Here is a 17029-nt window from a genome sequence, read left to right as displayed (position 1 = left end):
ACTTGAGGGACAGTTTGAAAGGCTATTCCTACCGGTTCTTCCTCGAGATCCCTTTCCTCCACTAAGAGAATGCCTAGAGGCTTTGGGATAATTTTTTATGCAAATGTTATTGCTGCTTTTGGCCTAAGCAAGTGGTTATTTCTTTCTTAGGAGTGATTTGGAGGAAATTAGAGTATGAGACAGGCTTAGATTTTTTGTCCATCCTAAGTAATATTCACTGCACTCGGCTGGAAACAGTCTGCGGGCCCACTGTAGTCCTTTGTACCATAAGAAACAACAGCAGGCTCCTTGCTCTTACAGTGTTCCAGTGTTTAGAAATCAGAGCAATTGGGGCGCCTGGGTGGCTCAGTGGGTTAAAGCCTCTGCCTTCGGCTCAGGTCATGATCCTCAGGGTCCTGGGATCGAGCCCCACATGGGGCTCTCTGCTCAGCAGGGAGCCTCCTTCCTCCTCTCTCTCTGCCTGCCTCTCTGCCTACTTGTAATCTCTGTCTGTCAAATAAATAAATAAAATCTTAAAAAAAAAAAAAGAAATCAGAGCAATTTTACCCCTCTCATTGGCCTTTGGGAGAATGGAGGGCAGGAACCACCCTATTTCTGTGTCTCGTCTGGGCACTATCCCAGAATGGCAAAGGTGCTTTATCCCTGCATGTAAGTGTGCCTGGCTTCCATCCCGTAGAAGAGAAACCAGTTTGGAACCTGGTGTCCTTAGCCCTCTGAGACACTGGCTTTCTCAGTGACCGAGAGTAAGTGTGACAGTTGGGGGGCCAGCATGACTGATCCTCTTAGAATTTTGAAGCCGTGCTCACAGCCTCTGGGCTCCCTCGGTCTGCAGAGATGTGAAGTATGACTGCTCTCTCTCTCCTGAAGCTTAGGAAACTAGATGATGCAATAGAAGACTGCACGAGTGCAGTGAAGCTCGATGCCACTTATATAAAAGCCTACTTGAGAAGAGCTCAGTGGTGAGTGCCTCCGGCGGGTGAGGGGAAGAGGGAGTTGCTGCTGGCCTGCCAGGGGAATTGCACTGTGGATGCTGAAGCAGACCCAGGGATGTTGTGAGGTCATTTGGTCCTTCCCCCTGCCTCTAGGTGGGATTGTTCCAGCTCTAGACTATCTTTATAGACCTCCAGCGGAGGAGATTGCACAAGCTCCCTCAGTCTCCCATGCCTGTGTCTTACGCCCCTCACGGTCAGTAAGTTTCCTCTGATGCCTGACCCAAATTCCTTTTTTTTTAAGTTTAAATCCATTTCCTTTGGAGATTGTATTTTGTGTTGTACACTTTTGCTCTAACTTGACACAGTGCTTGGCACACAGTCGGTGCTCACTCGGTAAATGTTTTGTGGAATGAATGTATGGTGCTTGGAAGAGGAAGAAATAAAGTTATCTCTTGGAGACAGTTCACAGTTGTCCTCCCGTTTGTTCTGGGTTAGGGAAGACAGTCTTTTGATTGAAGGGATTTAATCTGGCTCAGCCTCCCAGTATGAAGGAAGCCCCTTTTGGATTAGCTCCGTGGGACTCGGTGATTTATGAGTCAGGATATGCCTACCTAGATCTAGTGCCCAGATTTGCCTTCAGAGTCAGGGTGCTTGCCAGCTTACTTGTCCATCCAGACTCTTCTCTGCAGACAGGAACCTCAGCAAAGGCAAGGAGAGACCTCCCCCAAATCCATCTCTTCTTATTTCAGATTCTAAGCCAGACAGGAAAGAACATTCCAACCTTTAAAGTTCCAAAAGGAAGACCTATATGTTGTATACTAATCCTCCAGCATTCATTCCATTTCTTGTCATGAAATGTTGGAACCAAAGAACTGGTGTTGTGACAGGTGCCAGAGGAGCCTGTCATTCTTCAAGCTCCTTGGTCTCATCAGTGGTACAGGACATGGCCTGCCTCCCATTTCGTTTTCCCAAAACTATCCGCATTTTTTAAAAATAGGAAAATTGCTACTGTGTGTGGCCCTTTTGTTTGTTTTTAAGTGGATTTCTAAGTAGACCAGTAAGTCTGTCAAACAGAAACATCCATGGAATTGTATTACAGACCGTGACCAGCTGTCGGTCATCTCTTTGCAAACCGTTGGCAAACATGGAAGCTTTGAAAGACATAGCACATACCTTCTCGTCCAGCTAATGACTCAATTTAACAGATTGAAAATGCTGTAGGCATTCACTGCGGTGTTAGCTGTAATGCTAGCAAAGAGAATCCCCCGAGTATCTAGTGGGGCAGGGGTGGCCAGGGGCACAACACCACATCGGCTCAGTGAACACTCTGCAGTGTCCGAACAAGGATTGGGGAGAGAAGAGAAAATTCTTGGCTTGTTAGGAAGGTAATGGAGTGGATAGTTACATTTTGATATGTGTTCAATAAGGAAAAATCAAATGGCTTTAATCAGACAACTCCTTATCTTTGTGGTAGAAACAGAACTGTCCTCTGGGTAGCTCTACCTTTGAGATTCCACCACAGGGGACAGCATGCACTCTTGGGCACAGTTGGCCAAAATTTGGCCAGTGGTCCCCTCAAGTAGCTGGGATTGACATGAAGTAGCAGAGATTAGTGCAGGCCAAAGCCTAACCACGGACAGGGGCCTGACTGCTGCCCAAGTCTTTTTTCAACTTACCCTTGAAGCTGGGGACACACCAGATCTTTGCTACAGTTCCTTTCATGGCTGGAGTTTCCCTTTTCCCTGAGGCTCTACTTCTCTACTTTTTCTTCAACTTAAAAAGAAGATACTTTTTTAATAGCTATATAGTTGACATACAATGTCCTATCATTTCAGGTGTGCAATGTAGAAAAAAGTTTAAATATAAAGATGTCTCTAAATTTTAAAAACATGTTAAATAAAAATGCAAATCACTGTAATAAGCTTGTTTAATATGTTCCAAAAGGGCATGTAAAGTTTGTTAAGGTTGCTTATCAGATCATTCTACACCTGGAGCTATAAGCTTATATTATTCTTGACCCTGTAAATGGGTTCTTTGTGCTTCTGGTAGCATTTGTGCCATGTGTCTGCAGGACACTGGCTTTTCTCACCATTTTTTTTAAATTAAGATTATAAATTAAGATGCTGCTGGAAAATCAGAGATGTTTAAGAAATTGGGCGTCCTTGAGGCGCCTGGGTGCTCAGTGGGTTAAAGCCTCTGCCTTCGGCTCAGATCATGATCTCAGGGTCCTGGGATCGAGCCCCACATCGGGCTCTCTGCTCAGCGGGGAGCCTGCTTCTCCCTCTCTCTGCCTGCCTCTCTGTCTACTTGTGATCTCTTTCTCTTGTCAAATAAACAAATAAAATCTTAAAAAAAATAAAAATAAGAAAGAAGTTGGGCACCCCATCTTGCCAGCCACATCAGTACCATCGCCCTGCTGTGGCCTCTTAGCCAGGTGGAGCTCTGATGTTTGCGAAGATGGGTTGGTAAGGGGCAGGGTAGTCAGTTTGGTTTTTGTTCTGCAGTGGCTGGCTATGCTTCATCCAGCTGATGCGGTCTGACTCTGGAACGTCTACCACAGTTTATTTAAGTGGTAGGACAGTCTTGGCGCCAGTGATCTTATCAGGACATGGAAAATGCCACTTTGCTTCTGTGGAAGAGAAGGTCTTAAAAGTTCTGGCCATCAGCCTGTCAAGCTAGATTCCTCCCATCTTGGGCTGACACCCCCCCACCCCGCTTTTCTTCTGCACTATTGAAATAGAAGCAAGCCTGTGTTTAGAGTCTCCTTTCTTTCTCCTACCTACATCTCTCAGATTGATTAGTCTTAGTGGAAGCATTTGCCAGCAGCCACAGCACCTTGAACTTGATCCTTCAAGTGGCTCACTAATCCCACTTGTGCTCTGGATTGGAGCTGGCCCTGCATGTTTATGGCACTACAGGTTTCAAAGCTTTTCCATATCCGTTGCTCTCACTGGATAATTTTTCTTTGGCATTTCAATCCCAAGTAATCGTTCAAGTAGATGCATTTACATTGCCTTTCCTAAGGCAGTCCAGATGCCTCTTGGGGGCTCTGAAATCAGAAGGAACCTTCTCCTGTTGGTTGCATTCTGCTCAGAGCAGAGGATCACTTTGCTGGTTGGGTACAAGTGGCATGAGATATCTCTGTTTACTTGAGAAATTGGTAGTTAATTTTTTCTCACGGCTGGCTTAAGGACTCCTGTTTCATGATGCATCTCAACCAAAAGTGTGTGTCTCTTGCTTGAGCTGTGCCTCTTCTGCCAGAGTGATACCGAAGGCCATTGCTATTTATGTTGCTGTACCCCCTGTATTTCCTTCTCAGTTACATGGACACAGAACAGTATGAAGAAGCTGTGCGGGACTATGAAAAAGTATATCAGACGGAGAAAACAAAAGGTAAAGGGATCTGAGAGCATGTTTCTCAGGGAACTGTGAGGTCTTACTCTTAGGCCCTTAAAACTGGACACAGGGTCGTTTGATTCAGGGAACAAGGATATACCAGGAGCTTATCGATGACCAGCCAGGAAGAAGTGAGGCGAGATGCCAAGTGCAGGATGAGGCACTTTTTTTCTGGTCTTGAATCCTCTCTGTCACTTTCACTTCCTTTTTTGTGTAATTAGAATGATGGGAGGAATCAAAGTATGAGTCGATTTTTTTTTTTTTATAATCTTCAGAAGAAAACACCATAACTGCTCCTGGTATGATTTTTTTTTTTTTAAAGATTTTATTTGGGGTGCCTGAGTGGTTCAGTGAGTTAAAGCCTCTGCCTTCGGCTCAGGTCATGATCTCAGGGTCCTGGGATCGAGCCCCACATCAGGCTCTCTGCTTGGTGGGGAGCCTGCTTCCCCCCCTCTCTCTGTCTGCCTCTCTACTTGTGATCTCTGTCAAATAAATAAAATCTTTTTTTTTTAAGATTTTCTCTATTTATTTCACAGACAAGAGATCACAAATAGAGAGGCAGGCAGAGACCGGGGGGAAGCACGCTCCCTGCCAAGCAGAAAGCCTGATGCCCGGCTTGATCCCAGAACCTTGGGATCATGACCTGAGCCCAAGGCAGAGGCTTTAGCCCGCTGAGCCACCAGGCGCCCCTGTGTGCCTGGTATGATTAACAAAGCTTCTGACTATAAGTCATCTATCTGTGTTAGGACCTGGTAAGGAAAACCAGAGTCAGATTTGTCCATTGACTCTAGCTGTCTCCTTCTAGAACACAAACAGCTCCTAAAAAATGCACAGCTGGAACTGAAGAAGAGTAAGAGGAAAGATTACTACAAAATTCTGGGAGTGGACAAGAATGCCTCTGAGGACGAGATCAAGAAAGCTTACCGGAAACGGGCCTTGATGCACCATCCAGGTAGAGTGGGCGCGGGGAACGGACTTGGGAAGCGCAAACCAGGCCGGCCTTGCCAAAGTCAAGTGAGAATGAAAGGTTCTGGCTTTTCAGCTGGGAATGAGCTGTTGCTAAGCTCCCTACCCTCCAAGCTTTGGAAGTGTACCAGATTCTAAAGTCAGACATAAAGTGGTCTCTGTCTTAAACTGTTTTCTTGTGATTCTGAGTTCTTCCCATACTCTTCCCTTTAGATCGGCACAGTGGAGCCAGTGCCGAAGTTCAGAAGGAGGAGGAGAAGAAGTTCAAGGAAGTTGGAGAAGCTTTTACCATCCTTTCTGATCCCAAGAAAAAGACTCGCTATGACAGCGGACAGGACTTGGATGAGGAGGGCATGAATATGGGCGGTGAGTTGGTTGGGGCAGCCTGGGTTGAACCTGACAGCAGCAGGTGGTTAGAATTTTTCTGAAGACTCTCCAAAGGGGAGTCTATGTAACAGGGAAGCACAGTGATGTGAAGGCCCCCCATGGGTACCTGCAATGTGTGAGGCACTATGTTGGGCGCTGGAAATACCAGGTGAATCAGGTTCCCTGAGCTCCAAGAACCCCGTCTTGGGCTTTGCACAGTGACCACAGGCCACATCTTACCCCTGAGCTCTGGATGTAGAGTTCCAACAAGGACAGTCAAGGGTAGCAGGAGCTCAAGATGCAGAGTGGGTACTTAGGAGGTGAGCACTAGCAAGGGAAGGCTTGGAGATGGAGAAATAATACCTTCGGGGAGCTGCGATGGGCTGAGTGTGGGAGGATAGAGGGTGCTTGAGGCAGGGGAAGGTGAGACATGAGGCTGCAATGTAGCTGGCTCCCCGCTTGGAAGGCCTTGGCAGCCAGAGTAGGGAATGTGGGCTTTTTTCATGTCAGCTGGAAGCTTCCTCCCCACCCCAGAGTGTGTGCTGGCTGATATTTATGCGTGTCACTCGTTCCCAGCAGGCTTCAGAGTTCAGTTTCCCTGAAAGACTTAAAGCATAGCTGTCAGTGTTGCGCTCGCTCTGAGCTCCACTGGAGATGAGACAGGCCGGGAGCTCTGCACCTGTCTCAGACCGTGGTCTCTGACGCCAGCCCTCTCTCCTCCATTAAGAAAATCTTGAAATTTAAAATAGGACCAATGATGTTACCTAGATAATCCTTGTCACTGGTTCAGGGTGTGTGTGTAACTTAGATTGACCAGTAGTGAACATTGTTCTGCCCAGCAGTTGAGAGGAGCAACGAGCAGTCAAAAGCTATTGAAGGGTTGTAAGGAGGGGCACCCCGAACCAGACTTTGGCTCCAGAAGTGTATTTATGATGGCGGTGATGAGGTGGTTTGGCGCCAGGAAGGGGGTGAGAGATGGCAGCAGACATGGGTAGGAAAGGGTCGGAGGGCACAGTGGGAGATGTAACAGGAGGTGGTTGCTGATGTGTTGGAAGAAGGAAAGGATGAAGCTGAGTGGCTTTAGATGGCTGACTTGCTGGATGCAGTCACTGAGCTAGGGGACCCCAGATGAGCAGGCGCACAGGCAAGGAAGAATCTGCTTTTGGATACAATCTACCTGTTGGATCAACTGGTGGAGACGAATGCTCTGTGGAGCTTAGGGACTCAGTTGGGGATGGGGGCAGCAGTCCTGCTGTGGTCTGGTGATCAGGCGACAGCACTAGAGTCAGGAAGGAGCTGGAGTGTTTGGTTCTGCTGCCGTCACTGGCTGCATGATCTTGAGCAAGTTACGTGAGCTTTCTACTTAGGTTTTGTTGAGTGTAAATTGGGGATGATGTAAGGTATGAAGAGTACCCAGCACCATGATTGGCACCTAGTAGATGCCTAATAAACCATGGCTTCCCCTCCCCACTCCTGGCATAGTCTAGACAGAGCATGGAATCAAATGAATACAATAAAGTTTAGATCTTGTTCCTATATTTAGTGTTGTTAGCGTTGAAGTGATAGATTTTCGCCCCCTCAGTAGCAGCCCCAGCATTATAGGGAGACAGTGTGGGGCGAATCTTTTAAGTGCAAATGGCATCCCAGTTGCTGAGAAGAAGGTCTGGCAAAGTAGGTTGAGGCAAAGAAAGCTTGCCTTCAGGTCCAGCTGAGAAGGAGGAGGGAGGAGGAGGAGGAGGGAGTGTAGGCAAAGGGGGCGGGGCAGATAGGCCCACCCTGTCAGTGAGGTTTTGGGAAGGAGGTTAGGGATGAATCTGGGAAAGCTTTGGGGAGCCATTCTTAGTGTTGTCATAAGTTCCTCTTCAGACATGTCTAACTTTTCCAACTTTTGTCCCTGCCCTGTTTTCTTGCTCTGCTCCACAGATTTTGATGCCAACAATATCTTCAAGGCATTCTTTGGCGGTCCTGGGGGCTTCAGCTTTGAAGGTAAGCCTCCTGCTCTCAGGAGTTCCCAGATCACAGGCCCATAACATGACTCCCCACTTGTGTAGTTCTTTGAAAGTCAGAGGGGCCCAGGAGTAGAGGCGGCAGAAGGCCCATCTAGCAGGGTTACAGGTCCACTCGGGCTGCTGAGGATGGAGGTGGGAAGGCTCCCAGGTGCACCGTGCCTTGGGACCATTAGTCCACACCTCTGCAGCATCTGGGAGGCATCTCTAAGCTGTCCAGTGCGGGGCTTCTCTGCGAGAGTGACGCTTAGAAGCTGCAGACACACAGCTGCTCACGTGCTCCCCTAAGACCCTAGGACCTAGGCTGTTGATGCTCTTGGTTTTTCTGTTTGAGTTCGAAGCAGCCCTTGAAGACTTTCCCATAATCAGAGCAGAGTGACCTTCCCACCCAGAGTAAGCTAACAAGCCCTTCTTTTGCCTTACAGCATCTGGTCCAGGGAATTTCTTTTTTCAATTTGGCTAATGAAAGGAAACCATCCAGAACCCAGAAAGTGCAGACTTGCTCAGTGTAACCTTGAACGTGGGCACAGTTCACCACCTCCTCCCTTCATCTCGTCTCCCCTTAGAGCAGTTTCGTCCTTAGAGCAGTTTCGTTTTCTTAGTTGGATACCCTGTGTCTGTGTGAGTTGGGGGGAAGGAAAGGGAGCCAGCGCCGAAGACTGCGGGGAGGGGAGGGAGGCGGGGGGTGGACAGGGAGGCAGCTTGTGAATTTTTGTTTTACTGTTTAACTTTATTAAAAAAGAAAAAAAAATTAAGAGAATAAAATGTTTTGACCCTTTCTGGCACTTTGCTCTGGCAGCTGCTTTGTGTCACTCCAGAGTCGGTAGGCCAGAGCTGAGCCCCCAGCGCGGAGCTGGTACGGACACAGATTGTAGGCTCAGCACCTGCCCATCTGAGGCCTGATGGCGGGGGGATGCCAGCCACCTGTCCCAGACCTATTCAGCCTGGGAGTGCTGAACAGGACTGAGTTGGTGTTGGGCCCCACCTGACGTCGGTCACAGGTGATCTGATGGTAATGGCAGCTACAGCTCACTAGGAGCTGCGTGTGTCCAGAGCTCACGTGGAGCACGGCTGGCTGCTAACCCTGAGGCTGGGCTAACCCAAACAGGAGGTTTACACAGGCCCTCACAGCCCTCTGGCCACTGCAGGGTAAAGGACATGGAGACAGGGACAAAATCCTGCCTCCTTTCCAGGTGAGCCACACAGTTCCTGGGCCCTGGGTTCCAGACACAGAACTTAAGCTCACGTGGTTGGAAACCACATTCTTAGTAAATACCCCTCAGCTTCTCCACTGCTGTCCCCTCTCTGGGAGACGAGTTGGGGGAGGAGGCGGTGACCAGTGTCCTGCTCTTCAAGTCACGCATAGTGTTCACGGCAGGTAATCTTTTTATGAGTTTAGGCGGAGGGATTTGAGACTTTGATGCTTAGATTTTTGGCACTTTGGTAGTAGAGCTGGCTGGGAAAGGATCGTAGACCAAATAGGTAACTTACTGCTTCTCTTCCTTCTGAGCCCCGGCCCTTCTCTCCAGTCTTCCCCGACTGATGCCAAGGCCATGGTGATAGTGTGACTGAGTTAGGCCTGTATGAACTCCTGAATGTCAGGTCTTCCCCGTGTTTGCAGCACCATGACCTGAGGGTGGCCTTCCCTAGCAGACTGGCAGAAACCCAAACCAGGAACCGTGGGTCTGGCTGAGAAGGCCCTCTGATTGCTGGGGGCTGGCACACATGTGGTCACGATGCCACAGTTATGGGGGACGGGCTCTGCTCCACTTCCCTCAGACCCAGCCACCCCCCCACTTTTCTGTGTGCATCTAAGATCGGCCGCTCTCCTTTCTGCCGCCTCATGAAAGCCAACACTGTTCAGCCGCCCAACCTCACCACAGCTGTGCCCAGCCAGCAGAGGGGAGACAGGACCGATGGCCCCAAGCTACGGGACAAAGCCAGTCCTGATACAGCAGCCCTGACCCCAGGGAAGACTGAGCTGGGCACAGAAGGGTGAGAGAGACTGCACACAGCCAGGATTAACACAGTTTATTTCACGGTCAGTCTTACAAGTCACTGAGGTCGGGCAAAGCCAGGATAGTAACTTAAATCTCAAGCACTTTCGTCCAGTGACAACCTGATTAGCAAGGCCCTGTTACTGAGCAGGGGGGCAGTGGAGGGCACCCCAGGAACCACAGCATGTGTACCAATGTTAAAAAACCCCTTCTCAGAGCACCAGGGGAGCTTGGCCCTTACCAGCCAGGGGTCCACTCTGTTGGCTCTCGGTCCCCCACCAACTAACCCCTGTAGAGGAGCAGCCAAGGCCTCCAGAGGCACCAGGGAGGCAAGCTGGACTGGGCAGATGGTAGTTTCTCTGGCTTCGATTTCCCCAACCCCACAGCCGAGACACACCGCCGGAAAAGATGGCCAGCCTACCCCTTCGTGGGGCAAGACCTGCAGCCAGCTGGGATGTGGCTGTCAAATGTTCCCTAGTCACAGTGTAAAGGAGGGGACAGGCACTTAGGGCCAAAGGTGGGACGCAAAGCCCCTTTTCTACCCTGGTAAAAAAGCCCCAGCATACATCATGGGGCTGCAGTGATTAGATTTGGGGTCAAAGCCCAGGGATTTCCCCACCCTCTCAAATCCACGGCCAGTTTCCCACGGCCAGTTTCCCGCGGCCGCTGTGACCACCTGGTGGGGACACACAGCTCTGGGGCATCTCCCCCGCTGGCCAGCTCAGGGCAGGGAACCCAGGACAAGGCGTCAGGGCGTGGGGTTGTGGCTGCGGCTCCAGGCCCAGCTTGGCTCAGCCTTGTCAGCTTTGCTCTGGGTTCCTGAATGGCACTCCCCACACCCCTCTCATGTTGAAAGCTTGGGTGTTAGAGGGGACAAGGGAGGGCAGGAAAAGTTACTTTACAAGTTTTTTTTTTTTTAAGTTACAGAAAGGTTAACTTTGAATGTAAAAACAAACAAAAACTTGAAACAAAGGTCAAGCAGAAGGCATGCTTTCCCTTCCCCTCCACCCCTTCCCTTTCCCTTCTGAGGAGCGGGGGGCTGACGGCAGCGAGAACACTCAGATGATGGTGCAGGACTGCAAGGCGCCCCCCTTGCGGCTGCCGTGCGTGGGCACGGGTTTGCCCTTCCCATAGTATCCCGTGAAGATGGCCCTGACCTCCAGCTTCTTGGCCAGGCTTAGCAGCCAGCGCCCATTGCCCAAGGAGTGGAGTTTGCCCCGGCTTAGCTCACCCACCTCCTCGCCTCGGCTGCCCCCCTTCTCCTGCCGCACAATCTCCAGGAGGTCAATGCCCGTCTGCACGGGCTCCACGTCGCCCGCGCAGCCGAGGGTGATGTGAGCCCGGCTCCCCCGGGGCAGGCTGTCAGAGGGGGACAGCTTGTCCACGTCATTTGGCCACAATGGCAGCTCCTGCTCGCTCAGCTCCACCCGGGCTCCAGTAGTCTTGGGTGTCACGAAGAGGGCACTGATGGTCAGCGTGAAGGCCTTGCAGTACGACTTCCTCACCACCTGCGGGGACGGAACGACAGCGCCAAGCTGGATGTGGCAGACCCGGGAGCAGACTGTTGAGCAAGGATGGGCCTAGCAGAGGAGAGCACCTCTCTCGAGCAGAAGCCTCGGGTAAAAGCCACTCATGGCCCCTGTGCTGACATGAGCGGAAGAGCCGGAGGACGCTGGCGGAGCTGAAGGCCAGACTCCCCCAACTCTGAGTCTGGCGCCCCACCTCCCAGCAGCCTTTTAACCTCGTCGTGTTGGCTCATTCACCTGTCCTACAGGGATGACGCTGGAACCTACCTCAGTGACCAGATGAAACAAGTGTCTGGGCACATTAAGAACAGTGACAAGCACGTGACAAGTACTATTGTCACTGCTACTCAGCTCACCCCGGTAAAAGCCACTGAGTGCCCAGGCAGTATCGGAGAGGTCAGAAATAAATGCCTCAGATTAAAATCGACCTTGTACACCTGGGTTTACATGTGGTCATATCTGACTCAGAAAGACCATCTCTCCTGACTGACCATAACAGTATCTCTTCTCTTGGCTCACAATCCCTCGTGCCTGGTGCCTAACAGGGGCTTAATAAACAGTGCTAAGTGCATGGGTGGCTGAGACGGTGTAGACGGCGTCACCTGTGCGTTCATGCCGCTGTGCTAGGGGCCATGGATACGACAGTCAACCGAACTGAGAAATGCAAGCGGGGGAGACCAACAGACGATCAGTAAAATGGATGCTGCATTAACCAGGGCAGACAAGTCGGGGAGACAGGTGGAGGGTTGGCAGAAGCCCTCTCGGAGGAGGCCACCAGAGGCCGGAGACCAGTGTGCAGCCGGGCCACGTGCCTGCGGCTTAAGGACTGCACGTTAGAGGCTGTGGGAAGAAGAGAGCGGCTGAGTGGGAGCAGGGAAAGGTGTGACACCCCGAAGCCAGGAGCCCCACTATCCCTTGGTGTGTGCACCCCACTCCAGGGCAAGGCCAGGCCTGGGACCTGGAGACCAGGACCGCTGAGTACAGGGCTTGCTGGGCGTGGGGGACACCTAAACTTTGGGACTCTCTACAGGCCGGAGCCAGCTGCCAAGCAGCAGCTGCAGCAGCAGAAGCCTCTGAAGGGCGAGCGTACAGGCTGGTGGCGGTGCAGGGGCGGCGGGGGGGGGGGGGGGAAGGCGCAGAAAAAAAGGGTGGCCGACAGCTGTGTGACTAAGCCTGTGGGGGGGCGACCTGGAGCAGGAGATGCCATTTTTCCCGAGGCTGTCTGGTTTCCGGTCCTTGCATGGAGCTGGCCCCCATTTCCAGAAGACCCTGCCCTCTCCACACCTCAGCCATGGGTCCCGGGGGAGCACTCACATCCTGCTGGGCGTACTCGTCTGCCCCTGCAGCCTTTCCGTAGTCACAGAACTTGGTTGTGCAGTGCAGCACGCCGGGGGGTCTCTTCCCAAAGTAGGTGAGCAGTTCGATCTTCTCCCTGGGCTCGTCCCCAGAGACAACTGCAGGAAGAGAGCAGGGCAGTCAGGGCAGGAGAGCAGGGGCCATCCTCATACCCACCTCCAAGACCACAGAGGCGTGGAGTGCAGGGAAAAAAATGATGGCAAGCAGGAGTTCTTCAGCAATCCGGTATAATTCACTCCTTCAGTAGCTGGTCAAACTAATAGCCACATCAGAGCTACAAAAAGGGGTCTAAATTCCCTGGTTTCACATTATGTAGATTTTTACATCTCTTCCAGATTTGGAAACTAACACACTTGTAACCCAGGAACAGGCAGCATAGGCCAAGGGAATCTCAGCTTTACCAGCTACACATCTGAAGAGGGAAGCAGGTCATGAAAAATGGGATAGAAAGGCAAAAGGGTGTTGGAATTATTGTGGTACGATGGAAGGAGTCAGAGCTAAGTCCTTTGGCCTGGGGCACATAATTGACCCTGTTCTAACCAAGTACCATTAGGGCGACCATACACCCATTTTCCCAGGACCACCCAGGGAACTCTAAGCAGTGCCCCCTTTCACTCGGGCCTACCCGGACCAGAAGTTACCTGGTCACTGTAAACAGGTACTGTGCAGGCCTGTTTGGTGGATGAGAGCCTATAAAGGGCCTAGAGGAGGAAGAGTCTTGGGATAGGAGATATCCTATGGCAAGACCTGGGAAATCAAGACCGGATTTCAATTTCCAGACGTCAGGCCTTGGGGCTTGCTTCAGTCACTGAATCTGTCGTATTCACTCCCAGAGTCCCCACAAGGTTGTTTCTCACCCTCCACAGTGGAGGGAGAGCTCTGCTCTGAGCGCAGGCCCGTTACGTTTCTCCTGCTGTGTCCTAGGCAGGAATGGGTGGCAGTTTTTAATGGTAAAGGCAGCTACAAGAGGCAAAGCAGCTCTAGTCAGGAGCTCGCCCTGTAGGGCGCTTTGCTGCCAAGCAGTTCCAGGGGCTGGGCTCACACCTGGATGACGTCACTGCAGGCCTCACGGTTCCCTGGCTTCCCGGTGTTCCAGCTTTAGGAGCCAAGAAGAGATCTCTGAGCACTATCCAGGCACAGATTTTGCCTCCGAACAACACAGACATATGGGTGGGAAGATAATCTAAAATTTGGGGACACCAGAAATGGGCTAAAAGAACAGAGGGATTAGTGAGCGACCTATCCCTAAGAGGTCACTGGAGGCCAATGGTCACAGAGGAAAATGAAGGCCTCCCTTACCCCAACCTGCCCTACCCCTGGAGCAGACAGCCCTTGCCAGGAGAGCTCCCGCCCGGTATGGGGAGGCCCCTGCTAGAGCTGACAGAGTCCAGCGCGCTCTCACCGCAGCTCTGCGCAAATCCCACACCCCTCCAGGGGGTTTTCCCCTCTGCAAAATGAGGGGTCTGGACTAGGTGTGAGGCTGTTCTCTGGAGCCTCAGGAAGCCCCAGAAGGTTGCACTGGGCAGCCTCAGACCTGGGAATCCTAGCCACCAAAGTCACAATGGTCTTAATTGTGATTTTTTTGCAGCTTAGGATTCTGTGGTATGTTGTCTAGGTTCTTTCATTATTTATTTATTTAGAGAGGGAGGCGGGGAGGGACAGAGGGAGAGAAGAGAAAGAATCTTAAGCAAAGACTCACAACATGGGGCTCGATCTCACTGACCCTGAGATCATGACCTGAGCCAAAATCAAGAGTCGGACGCTTAAACGACTGAGCCACCCAGGTGCCCCTTATTTTTTTAGTGATCTCTCCTCCCAGCATGGGGCTGGGATTCATGAGCCCGAGATCAAGAGTCACAGGCTCTACTCACTGAGCCATGCAGGCACCCCTCTGGAATATTTTACTTCAGAAAAATGGCTCTGCTGCTAAAAAGGCCAGGTGGAAACATGGCCTCATGCTTTCCCTCTCAGGCTGTAGGAAACGTGGACATGCTCCCCATGGCGCCGGGAACGTGTCCTCCACCCCCCCACCTGCCCAGAAGACAGGGCCCATGGTCTCCATGGTGGGTAGGGTGGGGCGAGGAGGGCGAGGTGGGGCGAGGAGGCGTGCAGTGAGCTGAGAGGGCGCCCTGTGCCTCCACAGCTGTGCCTCGTCACCCCCAGCCTCCCCTCTGCCAGAGGACAGCGGAGGTCCCCGCTCCCACCTGCCACCCCCGCTCCCGCCTGCCACCCCCGCCCCCCATCCCCAGCCACCTACAGTGTCGCAGCTCCTTCTTGAAGGCCTTGTGGTTGCCCAGCTCCTCCAGGAAGACCTGGCCGGCCTTGCGGAGGCTCTCGGAGCTCTTCTTGGTCAGGAACCAGCCGAAGTAGAGCGGCAGGAAGTCCTTCTCCAGCCCCGGCTTCAGCTTCTTCAGCTCGTCGGCCGACAGCTGCCACTGGTTCTTCTCCTTGAGCTGCGCGCAGTCCAGCCGCCACGCCGTCTTGGGCTCCACCAGCACCACCTGGTACTGGTACTGGTCGGCCAAGTCAAAGAGCTGCTCCAGCCGCTCGCGCTCGTGGTTGGTGTCGTCCAGCACCAGGACGCGCACGTCGCGGCGGCAGTAGGCAGCCAGGTCCTCGTCCAGCCGCTTGTACTCCTCCGAGAAGTCGCCTCGGCCCCCGGGGGTGATCTTGTAGGCGTCGGCGGACACCATCTTGGTGCCGTCCCGGTACCTGTCCACGATGGCCCGCGCCAGGGTGGACTTGCCGCTCCCCGGCAGGCCCCGCAGGATGAAGAGGGTCTTGCACTCCAGCAGCGTGGCCACGGTCTCCTCATCCTGCAGGAAGGGAAACTGCAGCTCCGGCTTGTCCTTGGCCCCTGACGACGACATTTTGCGGAAGAAGATCTTGGGCAGGAACGTGTGGCTCTTTCGGGAGAAGCTTCTGTTCTGTGTGTGAGGAGGGAAAGAGCCGAGGTCAGCCAGCTCGCTCCAGGCCACCCCACCGGCCTTGCCCCCTGGACTCTGGCCTCCTCCTACTCGGGGCTCCCAGCCCTGAGTTGAAAGCACCCCCGGTTCGGTGGGCACCTTCCCAGGCCCAGGACTGGACCTTTTTCTCCTCCTCCGTCCTGGGTGGCCGCCAGCTGCTGGTGGTGGAGGAGGGAGAGGACAGCTTGTCTGAGTGTTTCCTAAACTCTGAATTCCCTCCCGTCAGGGCTGCGGCTTCAAGGATCCCCCACAGCTGCGACCTCTCAAGGGAAAGTGTGCCGGAAGCACATGTCCCGTGGTTCTAGGAGCAGACCCTAACTTTATATTCTTGGCGCCTTAATAAGGATGACCTCTTTGGAGGTGGGGCTGCTATGTCTGGGCAAAGCCACAGCTGTCCTGGCTCTGGGTGTGCAGAGGAGGCTGGGGGTGGAGAAGGGTTACCCAAAGACTGCCTCCCCAACCCCCACAAGGGCAGCAACAGATAATACTCTCTTGTCTGGGATGGGGGGGGGGGACAATGGTCCCACAGAAGGGCTGGTGGGGGGCAGGGCAGGAGAACACCGGACAAAGGGCCTCATTCACCACGCCTGCCACCTCCTCCTCTGCCCTCGGCCCCCCACAAAGTCGTGGTCTTCGTGCCTGCCCCAGGACCGGGCGGCCCACGGCACCTGCCTTCAGGGTCCAGCTCTGCCCCGCACCCCACTTTGCTGTGTGTCGGCAGCACGTCTCTGAGCCTGTTGTTTTCCCGCCTGCTAAAAGCCACAAGTGAGACAGCACCTGTTGCAAGCGGTCGCTCTAAAGCGGCTCCACCTCCCGGCAGCTCCCCGAGAGCGGCGCTGGCACTGGCTTTTCTCAGATAAGGCCCTTGGGCGGCGGGAGAAGGCTAGGGACGCCCGCCCCGCACTACCCCCGGCCCGCACTCGGCGGGCGAACTCCCGCGGCGCCCGATCCCGCCCTTCTCCCGCGGCCGTGCCCGCTCCCCAACTCGGCCCCGGTGTCCCCTACCTCAGGCTGCACCCCACGGCCCAGAAAGCCAGAGCTCAACTCGCGAACCTCAGGTCCTCATTTGCATGCCACTTCCTCCCGAAAATCCCCCTAAACTCTCGTTTTCCGTAAGGGTGCTTCCCCGGCCCGCCCCCTCCCGTCCCGCCTCCTCGAGCCCGCTCACCATGATGGGGGGGGCGCCGCCGCCGCCGCCACCGCCGCCGCCACCGCCGCCTTGGCTGGCACTAGCTCTCCGGGGCCGCCCGCCTGCGCGGAGGGACACGGAGCCCAGCGGTGGCACGACCCCCGCCCCGGGCCGCTTTACATAGCCCGGGGGCGGAGCGAGCGCGGCGGCCGGGGACGGGGCGGGGCCTCATCGCGCAGGCGCGGCGGGTCGAAACCTGAAACTGACGCGGCGCTGGGAGGAAGTCGCCTAGCGTACCGCAGACCGTCCGTCCGACCGCCGCGGCGCATGTGTACCCTGCAGAGTTCCCGAGGAACTCTAGAAAGAAAGGGGCAGTCACCTTTCCCGGG

At 53.5% G+C, this 17029-nt stretch overlaps 2 protein-coding genes across 6 annotated transcripts in view; one reads left to right on the top strand and one right to left on the bottom strand.

Annotated features, from left to right (window-relative positions):
* DNAJC7 (DnaJ heat shock protein family (Hsp40) member C7) overlaps positions 1-8238 on the top strand; it is a 28577-nt gene extending 20339 nt beyond the window's left edge. For all 3 annotated transcript variants that reach the window (XM_032871639.1, XM_032871640.1, XM_032871641.1), the window contains 6 exons: positions 868-959; positions 4252-4325; positions 5134-5280; positions 5508-5660; positions 7584-7646; positions 8092-8238. In XM_032871639.1, the coding sequence (XP_032727530.1) occupies positions 868-959; positions 4252-4325; positions 5134-5280; positions 5508-5660; positions 7584-7646; positions 8092-8129 (567 nt within the window). In that variant the 3' untranslated portion in view covers positions 8130-8238. The remainder of the gene's footprint in view (positions 1-867; positions 960-4251; positions 4326-5133; positions 5281-5507; positions 5661-7583; positions 7647-8091) is intronic.
* A 2401-nt stretch (positions 8239-10639) lies between these two features.
* Positions 10640-16703, bottom strand: CNP (2',3'-cyclic nucleotide 3' phosphodiesterase). Of its 3 annotated transcripts, none has more exons than XM_032871636.1 (4): positions 16680-16703; positions 14803-15472; positions 12504-12643; positions 10640-11171 (listed from the first exon to the last, which is right to left on the bottom strand). In XM_032871636.1, the coding sequence occupies exons 1-4, from the start codon at positions 16680-16682 to the stop codon at positions 10722-10724; spliced, it is 1263 nt and encodes a 420-aa protein (XP_032727527.1). In that variant the 5' UTR covers positions 16683-16703; the 3' UTR covers positions 10640-10721. The 3 variants fall into 3 exon arrangements, with proteins under 3 accessions (XP_032727527.1, XP_032727528.1, XP_032727529.1); XM_032871637.1 differs by lacking the exon at positions 16680-16703 and adding an exon at positions 16517-16602; XM_032871638.1 differs by lacking the exon at positions 16680-16703 and adding an exon at positions 16290-16374 and having other exon boundaries at positions 14803-15476.
* Between the last annotated feature and the right edge of the window lie 326 nt (positions 16704-17029).

The sequence above is a fragment of the Lontra canadensis genome, unplaced genomic scaffold (genome assembly GCF_010015895.1).
Source record: "Lontra canadensis isolate GAN:19392208 unplaced genomic scaffold, GSC_riverotter_1.0 scaffold43, whole genome shotgun sequence".
Taxonomy (NCBI): domain Eukaryota; kingdom Metazoa; phylum Chordata; class Mammalia; order Carnivora; family Mustelidae; genus Lontra; species Lontra canadensis.
The sequence above is the reverse complement of the archived record's forward strand: the minus strand, read 5'-3'. Positions and strand labels throughout refer to the sequence as shown.